The sequence below is a fragment of the Lygodium microphyllum genome, chromosome 2 (genome assembly GCF_053477565.2).
Source record: "Lygodium microphyllum isolate KBCC chromosome 2, Lygodium_microphyllum_v1.1.10, whole genome shotgun sequence".
NCBI lineage: Eukaryota > Viridiplantae > Streptophyta > Polypodiopsida > Schizaeales > Lygodiaceae > Lygodium > Lygodium microphyllum.
The window spans coordinates 16,894,807-16,918,539 of record NC_141136.1 but is presented as its reverse complement, the minus strand read 5'-3'; the positions used below and the strand labels follow the sequence as shown (position 1 = coordinate 16,918,539).

Sequence of the window (23,733 nt, the reverse complement as noted above, 5' to 3'; positions counted from 1 at the left end):
TAGGAAGAAATTCAAGTTGTGATAGCTAGCATTTTGATCCTCAGTGCAAACCTCAATAATCAGTTTATTTGATTGTGAAGTTTGAAGGAGCTGCATCAACAAAGGCCCTGGCAAAGTGAATATTAACAGGTTTTTGGGCATTACAGTTGGTAGATTTGCAAGTGTTTGCTATTGCGCGAGTTACACTCAAACCACTTGTTCCCACTTTTCCATGCTTCTCAAAAATAGTGGTGTCTTTAATGGAAAAGGTCTGGCCACCACCTTTAATAATGGGTGGAGTTTGGATATTTTTTTGGTACGAGATTCTATGATCTTGTGTTATTGTATTGTATCCTTGTGAAAAACTGTGCGTAATGCTGCAGCCACATGTAGACTTTGGTCTAAAGCTTATCGGAGGAGATGTGATGGCAATCCCTGGTTTATATGGGTTTGTACAGGTATGAAAGAAAGGAATATGTACACATCTGGTCTATGCAAATGCGTGGTTCTTTCAAGGCATATATCTGAACTGATTGATATACTGGCGCATGTGGTGTAAATATGCCCGTACAGGAAACTATCAAAGAAGAGGTAGCAAAAATGTATTTGTGGCCAAAGACTTTGGAAGTGCCCATCTTAGATGAGTCAAAAGTGTAAGTTATTGTATTTAAGGCGATTTTCAATTTTTGTAATTACAACATGTAGATTATTGACCTGTGTGTGATCTTAGCAGTGGTGCCAAGAAACCTGTAGGATTGCTTCAGGTAACTATCATCAACTGCAGAAACTTGAGGAAAGCAGATTTGATGGGGAAGTCAGATCCATATGTCAAATTTTCACTTGGTGAGGGAACCCTTTCAAGGAAGACACAGAGAAAGATGAACACCTTGAATCCTGATTGGAATGAAAAACACTCCCTCATGGTGCAAGATCCTGAATCTCAAAATCTGGAAATGTATGTGTACGACTGGGAAAAGGTAAGCATGTTACAAGATGACACCTATTAATGTTGTCTAAGAGCTACATGACCTCTGGTGTGGTTTTCTTTTGCTAATGAAATGATATCTTATTTTTCCACAGCTTTCATCCCATGATTTATTGGGAATGGTGGTGCTTCCATTGGCCACTTTGAAACCTGATGAGCCTCAGTCTTTCACTCATGATTTAAGAAAGAATATGAATGACAATGATCCTTCAAATCAGAAATCACGTGGTCAGATTAGCTTTGAGGTTGTTTACGTGCCATTTAAAGAAGATGATGTCATCCCTGAAGGAGAAGAACAAGACAAAGCACCTGAAGGAACACCACAAGGTGGTGGAGTACTGGTCATAAATGTACACGGTGCGGAAGATTTAGAAGGGAAGCATCACACAAATCCTTATGCCAGAGTAATTTACAAAGGGGTTGAAAACAAGACAAAGGTGAAGCAGTTTGGTCTGTTGATGATTGATGAGATTTCAGCTTGTATCATAGAAAATCCATTTGATAAGTTTCTTTGACATGCCTGCATCTTTCCAGCCATTGAAAAAGAATCGTGATCCCAAATGGTCAGACGGTGAATTCAGACACATATGTGAGGAGCCTCCAGAAAATGACAAGATCAGAGTGGAAATATGGAGCAAGGGCACACATATTGGATTGCACCCAAGAGTAAGTGAGGTTTATAGCAGTCTGCTTTTTTTAGGTTTAGGGTTTAGGGCATAGAAAATAACCATACAATAAGGTGAGTGGATTTCCATGAGAAGCTCACATAAAAGAGTCGTCTTAAAGGACACCATATACATGGAAAGGTAGAAGCAAAAATAAATTAAAAAAAGTGCAAACAAGGTAACAACTAAGCACGGAAAGTAACCTCTGGGTGGGTTTTTATTTTTGGAAAAACCATATGATTGAGTGGATTTCCATGACAAGCTCCTATGAAAGCATAGTTTCAAGATGTATACTGGGAAGAAGGAAGGCAAAAATTACGCTCAAAAGTTGGTTTCTACTCAAAATCACAAACATCTCTGCAAGAAATCTAATCTTCAACATTTTGACACTTCCAATGGGCTCAAAATGCTGCTGTTTCTTAGGAATAGTCAGCAATAAACTTTTTCTGACAAATTATCTTGAAGAAGCTTCTGCTATTTTACTTGGAAGAACTATGTGAAAAGCTTCATGATAAATGCTAGTATATTTATTAAAAAAATGCTACTAGAAAATGAAAAGAAGTTAATGAAATGGAAATATAAGTGCATTATGAGACTTGAAGCATAAGGAAATAGCCAGTTGTGCATATGGAAAGTCAGGATGCATTATGATGATACATGGGTGGAAGCAAAAGAAGGGGAAGCAGTTACTCAAGCTTGGGATCCTTTCAGTTTTTTATTTCTGGTGAAACCACCTGCAGTAGTAGAAACTAAATGTTGAAGCAAAGAAAATACTGCTAGCTGTACTACAGACTTAAAATGTAGGTGCAAGGGGGGACTGATGCTTTTGTTTACAATGACTACTTTCACACATGGATGAAAATCAAAGATGGTGCCTGTGTGAAGGTGTAAACCGCTGCCTGATTGTGCCAGTCCAACCATGTGACGTACAATGCACACAATTGAGTGGCACCAACTGACATCTATGCACCTAAGACATAATTCCCTAGTGATATACTAATGGATGCATATGCTGTTTCATTATCCAGTCCTGAGATTGTTTACTATGCGATACACATTACAAGTCTAACAAACTACAGTAGTGCTCAGCTGATGTGATTCATTCCTAGGTGAATATGCATGCTGTGTGCAGCAATACAAAGGAGAAAATAAGAAATTTAAGGCAGGCTAACACCACACACAAACTACCACACCACCACCACACATGCCCACCTACGGGAAAAAAAAGGAAGAGAAAAAGGACCCATTAAACAATATCTTCATTTTCTTTTCAGGAATTGTTAGGCTATGTGGAGATCAGCCTTGCAGATGTGGTGAGAAATAAGCGCATAAATCAGCAGTATCAACTTATTGACTCAAAGAATGGGAAAGTTGTGGTAGAGTTGCAGTGGCTCTCTGGCTGAAGTATGTTGAGCTTGACATCGTGAGGGTTCCAGGAGCTTTAATGCACCTTCAAATGGGAGCTTCTGAGAACTCCATGGCATTGTGCAAGTGTTGGGGGATTGCAGATTTGACTGCCTTGTACAATTGAGAAATGGTCATGTATGTATATCATGAAAATGTGCAATACCAAAGCAGCAGTCACATTTTCTCAGTTCCTCTTCATTTGCATCTGTAACAAAGATTCTTGAATATGTGAAAATATAATCTCCTACAGGGTATGCCCTTCATAGAACAGCTTGAAATTAGTTTGAACATTTATTCTCTCCATTGGATGCATCAAGGCAAGTACAAAGATGGGAGTTAGAATTACTGCTGGTTCCTTCTTTGGTATAGGGAAGGTTTGATTGTGTGTGAGTATCAGGACAGAAACTAGAATTACAGCCAGCTTCTGGTTTGGGGTACAGTAGTTTGATGTAGGTGTTAGTTCACTCGTGTTTTTTGTTGTTGGCAAGGATTGTAGAATGCTAATTTTTGTAGGAAAAAGTTGGTCTTTAAAGATAAAGATGTTGTAGGATATGCCATAGCTATAGGCAGACTTCTATTTGTTCTCCATATCTCCCTAGGGGATCAAGTACTTTGACATACAATGTTTTGCCTCAAGAACCTTGATTTAGGAAATCTTTTGTTGGAAAGGAGTAATACGGTATGTTCGTTGGTAAGTGAGACCTTGGATGTGGGTGTTTTCTAGACTAATTGGCCAAAGTGTATGGCTTAGGATAGATATAGAAACCTTCAACTTCAAGCTGTACATGTTAGTTGGGGCCACTTTTAGAGCTTATTAGTTTCTTTTGTCTTCCTGCATACTTCTTTTTATGGACTGATTATATTCAGCCGCATGTGCACTTGAGATTTTTCCCATATTGAAAAAGTGCAACCTCAACTAAAGGGATCTTCAGACATGCTGTATGAGTTTGTAATCAAATGGTGGCACCTAATCAATACTTGACTGATTTGAGTAGCTTGTACAGAGTAGTGTAAAAGGTTACAAGGAGATCGAAGATGGGACTGAGCATACTAAACAGTGTTTTGAATGGCAGTTGGGAGACTATTATCACAATCATATGTATTTTTGTGAATCATGTGTATCCTTGTCTATAGGCCTAGGCAACATTGTTCTTGGCATTGTGTTTGCATAGTGGTCCATTCTTGCCAAGAGTACCTAGACTCAAGGTAGTGTAAGGTAATACTTGAAGTTCAATTCTTTTGACCTTGGACCATCACTAGGGGACCTTATCCAAAGTGTGGTACTTAGTTTTCACATAAGAGAATCTACCCAGTCTATCTCGAGGCTTGTCAATTTATATTTGTCTTGGAGAGTGAATCATCTTGGCAAAACTAGTGCACTCCAGGTATTCCAATAGTTTGAGCCCACACAAATAAATTCCATGCATGTCCAACTATAACTAGTTGAAAAATGTCTTGTTGGAAGTCTTTCCACACTATACCAAATATCGTCTAGCACAGTGAAGTAACAACATTTGCACTTGAGCTTAGAAGCATCCACATATAACTTGACAACGAGATCACCCATTCCATCACCCAAAAGCAACCCAAGGTATTTACTTGGGACTACCTTGAGGTATTTGAATAACATCTGGAAACATCAAGTCAAGACCTTGTACAACTTGAAGTATTGACTTGGAGTACCTTCAGGTATTCCAATAACATGTGGAAACGTCAAGTCAAGACCTTGAACAAAGTTCAATACACCTCTTGCAAACTTAGCGTTTGCATTGCCCATCTTGAAGTACCTCCTACTAGTCTTGGTCCATTCTTAAGTGTTACCATCAATTTAAGTCATTAGAAGGGGATTTTGAGTTACATTTCCATAATCTATAAATAAACAAAGACCTACTTGGAGGTTCATCGATACCTACTACAACATCCTTGCTTGACAAAGGTGCCATAGGGATTGGACAAAAGGAAATACCTCATCTCTCGATTAGTTTTGTTCAAGATAATCCTTGTATACTTGAAGGTCACACTTTAAAGCCTACAAATGTTGACCTAATTCATTAAGTTGAGGTGCAAACAATCACTGTAGTCATGTGCATTGTCTTGTTAGGTAGTCCCATTGCCTATAAATAAAAAATAAAGACATTGGAGGCACATCAATACATACTCTTGCATCCTTGCTAGACAAATGTGCCAAAAGGATTGACCTAGTTAGACGAAAGGATTGACCTTGCTAGACAAGGAAAATGCACCAATTCCCATTTACTTTTACTTGAGGTACTTCATGAATATGTCAAGGCTACACTTTGGAACCTAGAAACATCGGCCTAAGGCATTAGATTGAGAGCTAAGCAATCACCCTAGTCACATGCATAGTCAAGTGAGCAAGAAGCACATTACCTTCCAATTTGGAGAAGGGTTTCCCTTGTGCATCAAGGTGAATACTATTGCTTATCAACGAGAACTCTAATATGTTTTTGAGCATCTAAATGATACACTTATAGAAGCATTTCAATCTTAGGACACATACCTCACATGTGAAAGGCTTTGGACTAGTGGAGATCTACCTCATCTAAACCATCATTTCATACCTTCTAGGTATTGGGGAATACTTCAAGCGTACTAATTGTGGGTTCTTGGAACTAAAGACTGTAGGCCTAGGTGGTCCAAGTACTTGGGTAGCATAGTGCAATAAGTGTAGACCCTCATAATTGTTGAGAAGCTAAAGTTGCACTCCAACTAGAAACTAGAGACATCTTGAAAGCATAACAATTCTCCATAGACAACCCACAAGGGTTGAATTTCAAGAAGACCAAGAGTTGTTGACCACTCAATCAAGAAACCCTAAGAGGGACAACCCAAGGCTCAAGGAACCCAAAGGGAGCTCACATAGACAACTTGGTTTTATTGCTTGAACCAAAGTGTTGATCATACCATCTAGGGCTAAAAGCACAATCATACAACCTAGAAGCATGCCTTGAAAACAATGCATCTTTTCAGAAGCTTGACTCCTTCTTATAGGAAACCCCCATTCTATCCTTAATTGCACTTCCCAAAAGCCTTGTCATTCAAGAACTTTAATAGTATGGCCAAAGATGAAACTATCCATAGTTGCTACAATATCCAAAACCAACTTAGGAATTGCATTAGGTTCACTAGAAGAGTGCACGAAGGTAGGGATCTAGATGATGTACTCATTGATGTTGAATATTCTAGAATCACAATAAGAAGTCTCATTCAGAAATGCTCAAATGGTCCATGGAATAAAAGGAAGCCAAGAATAAAGGACAAGAAGTTGATGAAACCTTTATTAGAATGCCCAACAAGTCTTTGGTAATGACAGCCTCAAGACTAGTGAGAAGAAAGATAAGCTTTCTTCCTACTAGTGAGGATTCTATTGAAAAGAATGATTTGGACATATTGAAATGCATGTTCATGAAGTGTTTGTACAGGTTCACTATGCATACAACCTCATGAATCCTAGCCAAAAGGTTATGTGGCTATTAGGGATTATGTGACAAGTTTCCATGGTCTCTGCAAGACAATTCTTATGTTGAGAGGATGAATTTGAAGATAATATTCATGGTCTTCATCAATGGGATTAGAGATGAAGAATTGTATGACGACTTAGTGAATAACTCAAGCTTGAATAGAGCTACCTTGATAGGGTTTTAAGAAAAGATCATTAGAGAGGATGCTTGTTGAAAGAGAGAAACAAAGAGGAGAAACAAACCTAATGCATCATGATACTACATAATGATAGAGGTTAGGAAAGGGAGATAACCATGCCATAGGAATTGGTGGACCTACACAAAAGTCGATGAAGATCAATGACAACATGAAACCTAGGCCATATAGAGCCAACACCAAATACATCCATTCTCATGGCAACTACATGCCAATAGAATGCACAAAGTGTAGGAGAATGCTTTGTAGTAACTATGGATGGTAGGGCCATGATGTAGCCATCTATCTAGCATGAATAAAACTTGTATATTCAAACCCCTATGCCAAAAATACATACCCAATAGACCAAGGGCTTTCAAATTAAAGAGCAACACACTAGCCTTGCATGTGCCAAACAAGTAGAGACCTATTCCACATAGGGGTGATATCAATCCAATCGAAATCCCAAGATTGCTCATCTAGTTCAAGTGATATTCTCACTCACTATAAGGTTGATATCAATCCAATCAAAATCCTAAGATTGCCCATCCCATTTTCATACATATACCAAGTGACATTCTCACTCATTATGTGGGGAAACTTTTTGAGAAAGAAGGTTACATAGACCCTTATCTCTCATACAACAAAGAAGATGATGGAATCCTTATGCACCATAGATCCATTCCATTTATATTGCTTGAAAGAGGAAGAGACCAAGGCATGATCTAACTTCTACAAGAACTCTTGTTGGCATTTCGGCCAACCTAGACAACCTAGACACATAGGATCTCCATGCCTTGAAAAGGAGGAGCAAAACAAAGACTATAGGGTACAACAAAGATGCCATAAATGTGGTATCTCTCACTTGTATGTAGATTTCCTAGAAGAAAAAAGATTCCACCAATATGACAATCATGTGTGTGGTGTTTTGATAATTCCTATGAAAATTATATATATATATATATATATATATATATATATATATATATATATATATATATATATATATGTATGTATTTTTTGGTTTTTCATGTCTATTTGCCGCGTGATAATGACTTGTTATGTGTGGCATCACATGTAGCATGGGTCACATTGTGCATGGTAGATAGTTGGTAGGAAACTAATGTTTTTTGTGTTGTGGCGAGTAGATTATTAGATAGAATTATTGTGTAAGGATAAATTATTGTTGGGTGCTTCATTAGATTGAATTATTGTATTTTTTGGTGTTCTCTAGTAATTGACTATTGTGTGTGCATGCATGCAATTTATTTATTTGGTTGTAACCTTTGTGAAATGTCAAAAGGGTTAGACAAATATTTTTTAAACCTTTGAATATATTTATAAGATAGAAGTTAGAAATTATTAGATCAAAAGCATAGCATTCAAGAAATGATCAAAAGCATAGCTCACTCGTGCATGGGGGGAGATTATACCCAATCTTGTGTCTTGCACTCTTTGTTTGTATTTTTTGTCTTACCATTTGTATGGTCTTCTAATTTGTAGTTAAAAATCAGTTGTTGTATCATGAAAGGTTACAACATGCGGTATGCTTCTTTTCATCAGGGTTGAAACTTTGGATGAGGATTTGTATTCCACTCTAGAGTTGGAATGTTAAATGATGATTCTAGTTTCACTCTATTGAATGTTATGACATAATCAAGAACAAAGAAGGCTAGAGTTAGCTTCCTAGGACCTTTAACAATGGACAAATCTTCCATTGAGAAAAAGAATAACAAGAAGACAATACAAAGTAAAATTGCCACAAAGATTAATAGAAAGAGTGAGATTGCAATAATACTAACACAAGGCATGCTTTTTAGTGATGTAGAAGCTACTAAATTGATACCACAACTTGAGAAACTAGAAAGTTTGAAGGAAGAAGATTACCTTGACCCAATTGATAAAGTCTAGAATCCCTAAGCATTTTTCTATGATCACAATGTGGAATTTGATTAGATAGCTCATGAAATGTTAGGTGGAGTGCCTCAATTGAACCCCATAGGATCAAGCATCTTTGGGAGACCTCTCAAGGAGGAGGGTAAGTAGCTAGGAGAGCTACAACATATAGATTTGAAGGAAGATATGTGCAAATGATTGCCACTCTCACTTGTACATGTCAAAGGACCAAAGTGACAATCATTCCTAGGATTGTTACTGAAGTAAAACCTTGAAATATAAAGATATTTTAAGGCTTGAATAGAAGGAATGCATGAGGAAGTAGTAGTAGGAATGAGCTTACAAGAGTACTAATGTGACCTTTAGCTAGATTCCTAGAGCTTTAGGAGGAAATATATTCTAGCAAGAAGCTAAAAGTCATGATATTTAATGAAGTGATCACCTTAGGCGACACCACTAGAAAGGGAGTAATAGACACTAGGGCTAGTGCTATGATAGTGAAATTTGTAGTGCTCCGTGCATGGGGTAATCCATTCATTGAGAATGTGCACTTCATACTTTTGACGGATAGATCAAAGTCAAACCAATTGGAGTCCTCAAGGGTTGGCATGTTAATGTTGTAATCATATAATTCTTACTCAAAATTGTTACAATGAAAAGCATGTATTAAGATCTCTTGTGATGATGACCTTGGATGAGAAATGCAAGGTTGATAGAGTAGTGGGATATTGAGCTAACATGTTTTGAAAACTTGTGAAGGTAGTAGCTTGAGTGGAGATATAAACTTGGAAGACTTCCAAGGTTGATTTGAATGCCATCCCTGGGATGTACTAGGTCATTCACAATGCTAAGCCAACAATGGTCAATTTAAAAAGATATTCCCTATCTAGAACACAATAGATATTGGATGCACATATTTGGAGCCATTAATCTATCCTAAGGATGAGGGCGAGCATAGGCAAGAAAGTGTGAGTTTGAATGTGAAAGAAGATGAGGTGATTGCTAACTAAGGAGAAATAGAATCCATACCTTGAATGCTTAGGTACATAATGATGTGCTTTGGATCAATGAATTTGTTACTATGAATGACTTACAAAACACTACATAATAAGCTCAAATTGGTGAGAGTAATAGCTTTCTAGTTTGTGAGAAAGCCTTAAAATGAATACATCTCCCAATTCACTATTGGAATTGGACTTGTGTGCATGACTTGAAGTTCATGTACAATTATGCATTGCTAGCCAATCAAACATCCAAATAAAAAATGGGTTTGATATATGATTATTCTTGGGATGAATATCTAGATGTGGATAGGACTCATGGCAAATGAGGGGATAGAGCCTAAGAAGGGCCACCTATGCCATTGCCTATCATTACTATTAGAGCAATAAACATAGATGGAGCCAATAAATGATGAATGAGTCCCATCTACCTATCTTATGATCTGAGTGCTTGCAAGCATAGAGCATATTCTTGATGCTCTCATAGATAAAGGTTCTGATTTCAAATGTGCTAATATTTGATGCATGGAACAAAATCAAACAACCTAAGTTAGTGCTTAGAATAGTTGTGATTAGCCTATATAAGGAAAACCCATATTCTTGGTGGGAAAGTGTAAGATATTGATGAACATTGGAACTAGAAGATTATGCATCATGTTTTTTTGTTCTAGCAATAGTGAGAGTGCTGGGGAAAAGACGTTGCATGGCGTGTGTTTCAAGCAACAGTTCAAATGAAACATCAATTTTGATGAGGAAGGACTCACCTAGGTTTTCCTAATGTTAAAATTATCACATCTTAAAGTAAGGGAGACCTAGGCTATGACAAGATGAGGAGAGAGAAGACCACTTTAAGACCTACCACAACTTCTAGTGTAGGAGTAAGGATGTGCTTGAAGACATTGTCAAGGGGCAAAAGGGGAAATAGAAATCGATGAGCTAAGTCCCATATCAAAAGAGGAAAAGGACCAAATGGATGCCAAAGACCTACAACCCAACAACAACCATCTCTGCCCAAGGGAAAACCAATGGTATTTCATAATAGACACTCAAGAACACTTTGCCGAAAATATTGTAGGAGGATTAACACAAGACTATGGTGGATGCCGAAGGCTCTATTCGACACTTAAGGATTTTGGACTAGAAAAGTGTGGATCTAGCTACAAAAGAATCATATTCAAACCCCTCTTGCCACCCAAATACTTCCACCATCTTCGATGGTAGAAGTTATTGCGTTAACCAAACAAGAACTACTAGTGTTAGATAAAGCCCCACTTCAAATGTACCTAAGGAGACTAAGGATTTACTCAATCTATACATGAAAAATCCATAAAAACTTTGAGTGTACACATAGCAATGAAGTGCTATTGTAAGTCCCAACTCCAAACATCTATATGCAATGCATTGGAACACCCAAACTTAGACTAGTAGCAGCCCTAGGTTTTTTGCATATTCAATACCTTTAGATTCCAAGGGTAAAGTTCTTCAATAGTAGGGATCATGAAAATAATAGCCCCTCTAGCTATGTTGTTGGTGTTCCTTCAACCACACATTTAGTTGCTACTTCCTTAATCCGACTCATGATCCAAAGTAACAATAGCACCCGAAGGGTGCTCAATCTCCTACTAAGATGCACCATACCTCACCTTCACCCACCAATGCAACCATGGATGCACAAGAATAATAGCTTTTGATTGCTAATAACCCATTGGTATAAAGAAGGAAGTCAAGAAGAATGAGAGCAAGAAGCCATCAACAGTACTTTTAAAGAATCCTGAGGTAAACAATCATATATTCTAATAGGTATTGTCAAATAAACCCAAGTTTCCTTTCTCATTAGCTTCTAGCCTTGTAAACCGTCATCCACCTTTGTTGCTCAATCAAAGATCAAAGTCATAAGTCCTTGTCATTATTAATGGTGAGGTTGTGCAATTTCAATCTATTGTGCAATGGGTTCCTTTTATTGTAAAGGATTTCCTTATTTTTTTCTACCTTGTCTGCAGGAGTTTCCATCAATTGCATTTGGTATGATTAAACCCTAGAAGTGCCTTGCGCTCAAACATGCTTTCTCCTTTTCCAAAAGAATGTTCTTAATGTGATCAAAGTTACTCAAATGTGTATTTATGCTTAGTTAGGCTTTTTTGACTTCTTTAAAAAATAGTAATTATTCAACGTCAAGCAAGAAATTTAAATTTCTTAGTTTTATTTTTAATTTTCATGAGGCAATGATCACATATAACAGTTCTTCCTTTAAGATCACACTATTTCTACATTGTTTATTGTGACAACAAGAGTCGATGGTACAACACTTAAGTACGATGTGTCTAGTGTGCAACTACATGTGTGATTCTATTTCCTAAATTAGATTGCCTTAGAAATTGGTCACAAATCAAGGATTTAGAAGCGTCAACTTGACATGCTCCTCAACTTTAGAGGGCTTATAGGTTTGGAGTTTCATCAAATGGACTTGGGACGCTCTTGTCCTAATAAGTGTTGAAAAGAATCAAAGCTTGGAAAAAGGGATTTGTGAATATTCCTAAGATGATATAGTAGAATTCCTATCCTCTTACAAGTGGTTGTGAAGTGTATCCTAGAGGCAACCATGCACCTATTGCGTGTTACATCTATGCCTAGGGTGTCTCATGCGGTGATTTGTCATGTGTGTGTCTAGGCTATTATAATATGCATTAAGAGAATGTTTGATGCAAGTGATGTGGTGCAGCTTAGTGAGGTGCACTTTGTGCCTACTAGATGAGGGAAGTACTTAGCCCTAGTTTCCATTGGGAATGTCCTAAGGGAAGGTGGGCGGGTCTAGGAAATGTCTACTAGGAACAATGCCTATGTGTGCTCTTAGGGCTGATGCTCTTGCACACTTGCACTATTACAAGTGGAAAATTATTATTTTTTCTTGGATGTGCAAGATGGTCCTTGCAGCTTGTTGTACCTTGAAGTACTCACCTTCAATGCTCTAGGTTTGTGTCCTTGTATTGTCAACCTCGGATAAACAATTAATATCTCTCTTCAAGTTTAGTGCTAGAAGAGACTTAAGGTAAAGTGTCCTTGCCCAATCAACTTTGTGGCCTTGCCAAGACTAATAAAGTTTATGGATGTGTGGAGAGTGTCAATCCTTGAGAGTGATTACTCAATTTGATGCAAGATCAAAGAAGAGTAGAGCTAGGTGCTTCATGTACCACTAGAAATGAAGGTTGACCAATGTTTCAAGGTCTAGTCATGATTTAGCTTCCTTGAGCAAACTTGCGAGGCTATTGCAAAAGTAAATACTTTTTTTTTGGATCAATAGTTTGCTTAAGTTGATGTGTCAAAGGGTTCATGTGATAATGAGTTGATGCTTCGAGAGGTTTATGTGATGACAAGTTGACGTGACGAAGAGTTGATGTGACAAAGGGTCCATGTGATGATGAGTTGATGTGTTGATAAGTGCATGTACTAACAAGTTCATATGTTGAAGAGTTGATGTGTGGATGGGCTTGTGTGACAACAAGTTGATGTATTGAGAGGCTTATGTGATGAATAGTTGATTCGTTAAAGGATTTGTGTGGCGACAAGGTGATGTGGCAAGATATTTATGTGTACAAAGAGGTTTATGTGATGAGAAATTGATACATCAAAGGCTTGATATGCCAAAGGGTTTATGTGACAACAAGTTCCTTTGGCAAGGGGTTGAGTGCGTACCTTGTGATGATGAATTCCGTCATGTGTTGAGAATTAACCATTCTATGCATGAGATGATCAGTTGAGTGCAAAGAATGTGGTGGGGCTTTAATGCCAAAGAGAACTCTAAATTTTTAATGTGATGAAGTGGACAAATAAAAACAAATTCCTCCCGTAACTAAATGCATTGGTTGAGCCAGCTAGAGAAGGAATCTCTCCACCTCCTCCTGATGATTATGTTTGTGCATAATAATGATAAGGTGGACTTGGTCATTGTGGACTCTAACTTGGTTATCTCCATGCTACTCTCTCTCTCTCTCTCCTCTCAGCCAATGGCTTGTCGTCTTTCGGTGCTGGCTTCTTCCTTTGATGGCATGGTGGTGGTGGTATGGTGGCTTGGTGGTAGTGGAAGGGGTGGAGTGGTGTGAGTAGGAGAAGCAACAGGGATGGGGGTAGAGGGTGTTGGTGGAGATGATGGAAGGGAAATGGAAGAGTAGAGAAGGGATGTGGACGAGGAAAGATAGACATGACACTTGTGAGAAGTGGGTAGAGATGATAGGGAAGAGAGGGTGATGGTGGAGGTGGTGGAAAGGTGGGAGAAAAAGGGGGTAGTGACGGTGATGGGGGCAGAAGATGGAGATAAGGGTGTGGGTGCGGAGGAGGGGAGGAGGATATGTGGTGCCTTCATGGAGGACGAGGGTAATTGTGATAATTGCCTAGCGTTGTATGTCGTTGGCCTAAAGGTAGCGACAACTGCGTGTAAAGGGTAGCGGGGGCAGTAGCTTGCGGCGTAGGTGCCAAGCTATCTATATGGGGTTGGCACTGTTGGCGACTCTATGCTTGGTGAGCCATGATTAGATAGAGGGGGGGGGGGACTAATTCTAAAGTTTCCCCGTAATTAAATACAAAATCAAAGTTGTTCCCTCTAACAAACAAAACTATTCAAATAAATTGCAATATCACAAAATAGAAAGAAGGGTTAATAAGCCCCCATTCACCCACAATGATCTCTCTCTCTCTTTCTCTCTCTCTCTCTCTCTCATTCTTTTTCGGAATCGCAACTCAATCCCAATTCACATGCAATGGTTCTACCCATCTCCTTTTGTATTCCTGCTCCTCCTCTTGCCTAAGAGAATAAGCTTTCACAATTTAAATGTGCACACCATGCATTGTAAGATCCCAACAATTTTAACACATTTTCCTCCTTTTATTTGTGATCATGAATCAACATTCTTTCTTTTTCCTAAATTCTTTTTGATGTTCCTAAAAATGATTATTTGCTCTTATCTATGTTTTAGGAACCATACTACAAATCAACAACACAAGTTTTATTTCTAATGCAAGACCCCCCCCTAAAATATTCACATGTTTTGGAGTTGCCCTTGCGTACCCCTCATAATCATAACGCGAAGTGCATAAGCAACTTGCGGTCATAGTGTCCTTGGTCCTCGTACGGACCTAAAATGTTATGCTCCACAAGCTCAACTTCAGGACCATTGAGCACAACCCTTATCATTTCAAGGGCATGACACACTTACTCAATGACTATGTCTCACATAGCCTACTCACCTGCATGAAACACAAGGGGCTAACTTAGCTCATGTGCATGAAATACGAGGGACTAACTTACTACTTGTTGGAGGATAGGTTGATTCGAAGCGGTTGTAATGAGAATGTGTATTAAACTTATCACATTATAGTCATATACTTCATTAAGCATTGCTCCATGATCCACATGCATCGCTCGTTGCTCATGTACTTGCTTTCATTGTCACCCATGCCATGAGAGGAGTCATTGTAGACAAGTTAGAGGAGAAGAAGATAGCTTCTTACCATATGTCCCTCACTCTCTCAACCTCACACACCCTCACTCACACACTCAACTCACAAAGATGCAATGGAGAAAACTTAGAGAGTGATGAAGAGCTTCACTCCATGACCCTCACTCTCACACTCTCACACTCTCCTCCTTCACTCTCAATAGGCAAAAGAGTAGCAAGAGAATATAAGCTTGAGTTAGTTCACATACAAATAGCTTGCCCTATTCTTTTTCATATTTTTTATGTATGAATTTTAGGGTTTCCAGCCCTCTTGGGCATCCAATCCACTTTTGTGGCCTCATGACCGGTCGTTGCGATATATACATGCATTTAGAGACTTAATTGGACTCTACTTCGAACCAAAAGTATTACAATCTACACCAAAGTGTACTTAGCTGTTAGTTTTACAACAAATACAATATCTTTGAAAAAATAATGACAAGTACTTTTGTTGGATGAAATTCTTGCATGTACATTTGCAATATTTATTTGTCAATTTATTGTGCTTCCATTATTCTTTTGCTTCAATCCAAAATGAGATTAACATCACTTATCACTCTAAGTGTAAGAATGTGGTCCAAGGTAGAGGATCCCCTCTTAGTCCCTTTCTTTGCAACCCCACTTCTCTACCCAATCACTCAACTCGTGCTTAAGAATGGAAGCATATAACTTGGCCAATGTCTATCAATGGCATCTATCGAACCCTCCCTACAGTAAAAAAGGTAAACGTCTCTAGGTACGACACTAGGGGTTTAGGAAGAGGCCGGTTTCCTATTGTGTAGAGAATGGCTATATATTTCTCCCACGTTGAACTCGTAGTCGGTGTCGTGAGGAAATGCTCTCTCCATGCCTCCCTGGAGTCTTGCCTCAACAACTGGTATACACCTCTCTCCAATTGAGCTAGAAATGCTCTCTTCTTTTGTTTTATATGAGACATATGAAGAACACTTGTGCCTCTTTGTGAGTAATGGAGCCCAATGCTATCTCCCTCTATGGATGGGACTCTAGTCTAGATACTCATAATCTAATCTATGTGGTCTAAGAATGGGGTCACTGTTTGTGTGGCCTTATTGAACTACTAAGTGAGATCCTATAATGGGGTATCAAGATCTATGCCATATGATAATATAAAGATCTCCATCAATTAGATATCCTCTATCTCCTTGGAGAAATAATATCTCAAATTGTTGATGGATCATTTGAGAATTCTATTCCTAAGTAAAATCAAGATCTATTATGGATGATAAGTAGGCATAGTCCACTACAACTCTAATGAGGTGCAATGACATTGTAGGGGAGGGTCAAGTATATAGTCCACTATACTAGCACAATGTCAATGGGGATAGCATGTGAAGGCCCTTGATCAAGAATATCAAGCTATTCCATTAAGCACGACTAGTCCATGTGCTATACCGATCTCCACTAGGTATCTTCTATATGCTCTAATTTTCCCCATATTCTAGGAGCTCCTCTTTATCTCCTCCACCTCATGGTCCTAGAGCATATTCTCAAATGTATCAAAGAAGGATATTTTTTAGTGAGCTATTGTTAATTGTAAATGGGAAAGTAGTGGAACCCACAAAGGTGCATATTGCAAGACCCACATCTCAGTAGGGCACTAGCTTCCCTTTGCTTTCAAATAGCCGATGCAATCGAAATATGTATACATAAAGTAGGAAAGACCAGTCAAAAACTATAAAGGAAGAATGGGCACCCAATTTGAGTATTATTTCAAGAGCCTCAACATATGAAATCATTGGGCTATCTCTCACCTAGCTCCTCACATGTGGATCGAAACCCATTTGTAGTGAGCATTGCGTAGCATACCACTAACCATGATGGAGACACACACATGCTCCACGAGTCAAGTGAGTGCTTCTTTTTCCCTCAACTGTCTACTACCTCCACAAGTGAAAGAATGAGAATGGACATGGCAAGAGAGAGTGCTTGAAGAGAAGAATAGTAGAGCTTCACCCTCTTGCTCTCTCACTCTCACTGTCTCAGTCTCTTCCTCTCAATCTCTCACTCACAAAGAAAGTAAGAAGGCAAGTGCATAAAGTTTGTACACACACAAATAGTTTGTTCTATTAATTCTCATCCCTTTTATACAAATTTTTAGGGTTAGGGTTTTTCCATTACTCTTGGGTATCAAGTCCACTTTTGGGCTAAAAGACCAGTCATCTCTTATTGTATGCTTCTTCTATGGTGAAAATAAACTAAAACCTTTGCGGTTTTTCCTCGGGAGCCCATGCTATTATTACAACTTGCATAGGATCATGCCTTACTTATGGATTTACATGATAAATTAATACAATTGTTGTAAATTTTTGGAAATTCAAATATACAAGTGCTTTATGCATATTATGTTGCTGCTAATAATTCAAAAAATTAGGCTCTTTCTTTGTGCTTGCTTTCATGTTGCATGCTGCTTACTTCATGTGGTCAACATTATCCCCCTCCTAGACAAGTACTAGTCCTATGGTACTCTGTGTCATAGGTGGCATGCTTTAGCTTGTATAGAAGATGTGGATACTAGGGACAATTGCGCATTGTCCTTGGAGGAGTCCTTCAGATTGTTGATGACAAAAGCTTCTTGGTGTAAGTTAAGTGGTGGTAGGTGATTTTGTTGCTAAAAATCAGGGTGTTCTTGGGATTCTCTTAGTGGGTTTCAAGGGTGATTATTCTCTTGGTGAGTTTCCATGGTGAATCAAAAGGCAAAATATTGGGTTAAGGATGGAAGAACTTGAAGATAAGTTGATGGTGTGCTAATACTTGAAATCTTTAGTACCTGCTTGTTGGAAAACTTCTCATGTAGTCTTTCCCTAGGAGACAGTGCTAGTCTTCTTACCATACATATGACATATTTTGTTGGTTTGGGAGAGGGATTGAATCCCAATAAAACTTAAAGTATTGTTCCACACTTGAGGATCCAAACCATGCATAGATTGTGGTGTAGTTATTATGTGACTGCACGTAAATACTTAGGTATTACTTAGTTAGAAGATAGCCATTCTGTTTCCTCGTAGTAGTGTTGTTGTGAAGAGAAGGAAAAAAGTGTTGTTGCTGAGTAAAAATGTACTTGAAGAAGATTATGAAGGTTTCATTGATATGATTTTTTTAAATGATTTAAAAATGCCATACAATGAGGTTTTCAACATCATAGGAGAGATCAGAGGGATGACAAAGATTTGGAAGGCTAAGAAGGACTACACATTGAGTAAGAGGTGTTCGATCCTTAAGTCTTGATTTGCCATTGTGAAGAACTTGTTGTGGATGGAGAGTTTGAAGTCTTTGAGATGTGATTGAACTTGAGGTAATAGACGAGATTCAAATTTATCTCCTTGTTGTCAGTTCTCTTCTTGTGTTCCCTTGGAGCTTGTTGAAAATCCTACACATCCATGGATTTAGTCTTTCTTATATCCATGAGGTCTTCCATAGCTTGTTGACTTGCTGCTACATGGTTTGCTACCTTAAGCATATCATATTCCACCTACTTGTCTGTATTCACTTGATAGAAATTGAGAGCATATGCATTCGATTCTAAAAAAGATTTACAAATTTTGAGAATAGCTGTATAACATCACTTACCAATTCCCGTTGTTAATAGTCAATTGCTTCTGCTTGCTCCCTCCCCACACAAAAAATGTTACAATGCTTCCGAGCATTGTGGGGATACTAATAGTGTGGTGTGCATGGAGTTTTTGGTGTTTTTTGTTATTTCATTTTATTTTTGCTTTTATAAATTCTATTGTGTAGAAAATTGTAATGTATAAGTGTTGTAGATTATGGTATATGTACTCTACTAAGATGTGAGCCATTGATATAAATTAGGATTGTATTGAAGTGCAACATATGTGTCAAAAAGTTGTGGTAATTTTTCAATTAGGGTCAAATATGCTACAACATCAAGTATCACACCCCCTTGATTTGATCTACTTGCAACATGGAGCTCTTCTTCTGTGAGGATTTTATCGAGGGGAGGTCTAGCTAGCGTGACTCTTCGTACAATGGCAAGTACTTGGAGGGAATTGGGAGCTCCATACATTGGGTCAATTTGGGATTTCCATATAGCTCATCTTTGCTCCGAAATGGTCATGAGATGACTTTCGAGTTCAACCATTGAGGCTTTCATATTGGATGTGTGTGGCATGTGTATCTGTATGTGTAGTGAATGTGGGGAGTGTGTTTGCATGTGCACACTAGAGAGGTATGGATGCACTTGTGTGTGGAGCTTCTACATGTGTAGCTAGGTTGTGTAATACATGTTACTATGTGTGTGCACGTGTATCGGCTATGTGAGTGTGTGTGTACGTAGGTGGTGCATGTGTCCATATGTGTGTAGTGTATGTGTATATGTGATGTGTGTAGTGTGTGTATATGTGATTAGGCTAGTGCATGTATAGTGATGTGTGTGTGCCTAGTGTGTGTGTAGATATGTGTATGTATATGCATGCCTATATATGTGTGTGTAATGCTAAGTGCATGTGTATATGGGTGAGATGTGTGTTTATGCACGTATGTTAACCTAATGTATGTGTGGGTGGGGTATGAGGTGTATGTGTAGGGGGTCTATGTGTGTGCGGCGTGTTCTTCACATGTGTGTATGGTATGTGCATCTATCTGTGTGTGGTTTCATAGAGTATATGTGTAGCGAATGTGTGGTATGTGCGTCTATATGTGTGTGGTGTCGTAGAGTATATATATGTGCATCTATATGTACATGGTGTCGTAGCGTATATATATATGCATCTATATGTGTGTGGTGTTCTAGACTAAATGTGTAGCAAATGTGTGTAGTGAGTGTGTCTATGTGTGATATAAGGTGTGGTATGTGTGCCTCATGTGTGTTGTGTGCTCGTATGTGTGTCTTGTGGATTTGTGTGTGTGTATGGACTAGGTGGTGTGTGTGTGTGTATGTGATGTGGGTCTTATGTCTATGTGTGTGTAGTGTGGAGGATGTGTATGGGTTTTAGTGGGGTGCATTGTGGGTTGTTGTGCCTATGTGCATGTGGCGTGTGTCTATGTGAGTCTGTGTTGCATGTGTAAGGGTGTGTGGGTATGGGTTAATGTGAGTGTGTGTATACATGTGCTATGTGTAGGCACCTACATGCTATGTGTTTGTCACACGGTTCTGTGTGGTGTTTGTCTAATATGTAAAGGTGGTTACAAGTCTAGTGTGCACTGATGCATGTGTATGTGGGTAAGTGGATGGAGGCACGACATGTGTGTGCATCACACAAGGATACCAAGGCATTTTCTCTGTCTGCCAACTACCGACAATCCTTCCTACTAAGTAGGTTGGATGTGGCTTGTGGAGAGGGAGAAGGGTACAAAGGTGTATACTTGTGTTGTTCCTATGTGTGTGTACACCCTAAATGTGTGGGGTGAATGCATTTGTGGTGGTGTGTGTATGAGGTGGTATGCATGTGCGTGTGCAGTGGGTATGGGTGTGTATGTATGTAGCTTGTGCAGTTAAGGGAGCCCACTTCTCCTATACTCCCCACTCTCTTCCTCCTTGCGCAGGAGGAATTAAGAGGAGTAGGGTGGAATGATGTGTGTGAAGCTTGTCTATGTGTAGGTAGGGTGTGATATATGTGGGTGTAGTTACGTGCAAAGTGGGTGGCACATGAGTGAACCTAAAATTTCACACCCACACATATCACTGTTGTGCATGTGCCAACATTACACCCTTAATTGCTATCATGTGGGCATATTCTTCGTGTGAGGTATTTGTGCGCATGTGGAAGCATTATGTGCCAAGGGGTGTGTTATGTGTGAGTGTGTAAATGTGTTGTGTGCATGTGGTATGTGTGCTACGTAGGGTGTGCGTAGTGTTAGTGTGTATTGGGTGTGGAGTGCATGTGAATGTAGCCTATATGTGTGCTAATCATGTGTGAGGCATGAGTTAAGCGTGTGTGTGCACAGATGTGGTGCATTTGTGGGTGTAAATGGGATATGTGTGTGAGTGGTTGTGTGGTGCAGGGTGTAAAGTGTGTAAGTTTAATATGTGTGCATCTGGTTTAGTGTGTGTGTGTGTGGCATGTGTGTGTTTAATATCGAGGTGGGGTTAGTGTGTCTGAGTTGTGTGTTTAGGGTGGGTTTAGACCCGGCATACAAACAGGCGTCCCAGATACAGATGTCCAATCAAATTTTAGCATGGAAAACTGTATGTTCACACACATGGTGGAAGGCCAAAAAAATTAGGGGCCTTTTTTGACACATCATGGCCAAGTTTTTGCTCCTTTCTTTCGGCCTGCCCAGCACGGATAATTCTCCTTCACGCCATGTCTTCTCTTTGGTGCCTTGCATCTTGCCTATGCAGCAACAAGACTACCATTGCAGTTCTTGAGCTCTCTCTTTCCTCTACATATACTTGCTACTTCAATCACATCATCAAACTCTCATTGAGCTTCAATCATCTACATGTACTCTCTCTCTCTCTCTCTCTCTCTCTCTCTTTATGGCGTAGTGATCAGGATCATCTCTCCCTCTCTCCCTAGTGGCATGTAATCTTCATTGAAAATTGTGTGCATCTCTTTTCTTTTTCATAATAGTTGGGTGCATCTCCCTTTCTCTCTCTCAGTAGCACAATTTGCATTATTAGAACCTGTTTTCTCTCTCTCTCTCTCTCTCTCTCACAATATGTGCACAATTTGCATTACCAAAATTTGCTTTATTTCTCTCTCTCTGAATTAGGTGCATTATGTATTTGAATCGGTGCATCTCTCTCTCTCTCTCCCCCCAAAGAGACATGCAATCTGCATTGAACTCAAAAATTGGGTGTATCTGCGTGTGTATGTCTCTCTCTTGGTGCATTGGATCAATAAATCAAGTTTAGACATTGGATTTGTGTTGAAATTGGCCTAATTTATGTAGTGCTGTGTCACACTAAATTTTCCTAAAAATTGGAAAATTATTGCTTTTAGTACCGAGACTTGGTTTGTAGACGAGTATTAGAACTCAATTTTGTAGCAATACATTATTTAATTTGTAGCCTTCATTGGTGCACATCAGAACTCAATTCTCATTTGTTGTAGCTTCACATGTCGTAGAAAGTGTGTGGAGTAGGATAAAATAGAAAAACGAAATTAGGTACAAATTTACTATTCTTTTCTCTATATATTTGTGAATGTCATCTGTAAATAGAACTTGATTTTTGTTGTTGCATCCATTTGTAATAGCCTTCAAACTCTTGACAGACATTTTGTGGAGGAGGATAAAACAAAAAAAGGAGATTAGGAACAATTTTTTCTTTTTTTTTCTCTATATATGTGTAAATATATTGTCAATTGTAATCAAAGGACTGCCTTATTTTGTAGGCTTGTAGCAATGGCTTTTCGCCAATACACACAAGACTCTCAAGATGACATTGTCATGGAATCACAACCACAAATCTCTTTGGATAGCCAAATATCAAGTCCTTCAGGTTTGCTCCCAAACGCACCATATTATTTGTAGCATCTTCCACAAATGGGTATGCAATTCGGAATACCTCGACATGGGTTTAGTGGTATGATTAATGATAGCTCCTATTCTGAACACTTGCATTACACAACACCTCAAGCTACCAATATGCAAGGGATTCAACCCTTCTTTACCAAAGGTCAGAATTTGGACCATCATGAGGCAAGTGTGCAATCGACCTCCAAACTCTCGGGGAACAAAGAAGCGTGTAGTGGCACCCAATAATGTGTCACTTACCCTTCCTCTGCCTAAGAAGAGCAAGACTAAGGGAAAGAGAGCCATGACCAATGATATAGACAATGAGGAGGATGAAGAAGAAAAAAAGAACAACTTTTGGAAGGATTTTTGGGTTGAGCAACTAGTTCATGCTCGTGGTAGTATGAATGACCAGTTCAACAAGCCTCCAAAACAAGGTGTTGATCTTTGGGGCAAAATCGCCACACAGTTGGATTCCATGTATTCTGATTTTGATAATGATAGTGAGTCTTGCAGGAAGAAGTGGACCCGTGTGTATCAACAATACAATCAAGATAAAGCACACAACACAATCTCAGGCAATGATAGGAAGATAACATGTAAGTGGTAGTGCATGATCCATCAAAAGTTCGCAAGTTTTGTGGTACGACTTCATTTTTGCAAAATTGGAGGAGAAAAAGCTTTGGCAAGTAGGGCCACATGTAGCAATTGCTTGACATGAAGTCTGATGAGGGGATACATGTTCTTCTATGCTCCAAATTTACAAGGTGGAATGAAATGGATTGGATTCAGGAATGGGGAACCTTTGGGTAGTGGCACGAAATACTTGCATGGCCTAATAGTGGTGATCCTTTTCTAGAGCAAGTGCTTTACCTTAGTGTAGCTTACTAGTATAGCTTTTACACATATATGAAGCCAATTGGTCCCTATATATGCATGAGACGTTTAAGATGGCAGGCTGCTTGGATACTATCATCTCCTATTCTTGAATGCATGAAAAAAGGGAATGCAATTGTAAATGTGTTATAGGTCTCTCATTTTGTGTGGTTTTTCATCGTGGCAATTGTCAGATTCCATGCATGTTGCAAATGTTCACATTGATTCTAAGCCAAATCTAGTTGTACATAATTTTGGAGGCTGCAATCAAGAGTGTGGCCATTGTACACTAGTACATGCAGGTTTTGGTTGCATACAAGTTGGGCTTCAGAGAGTCA

At 38.9% G+C, this 23,733-nt stretch overlaps 1 protein-coding gene across 1 annotated transcript in view; it reads left to right on the top strand.

Moving 5' to 3' along the window:
* The window catches only part of LOC148039516 (synaptotagmin-2-like), a 57,871-nt gene extending 54,648 nt beyond the window's left edge, over positions 1-3,223 (top strand). The window contains exons 6-12 of the mRNA XM_087691486.1: positions 147-248; positions 363-437; positions 553-632; positions 713-956; positions 1,060-1,401; positions 1,499-1,630; positions 2,904-3,223. Of these exons, the coding sequence (XP_087547612.1) occupies positions 147-248; positions 363-437; positions 553-632; positions 713-956; positions 1,060-1,401; positions 1,499-1,630; positions 2,904-3,032 (1,104 nt within the window). The 3' untranslated portion in view covers positions 3,033-3,223. The remainder of the gene's footprint in view (positions 1-146; positions 249-362; positions 438-552; positions 633-712; positions 957-1,059; positions 1,402-1,498; positions 1,631-2,903) is intronic.
* The last annotated feature ends 20,510 nt before the right edge of the window (positions 3,224-23,733 follow it).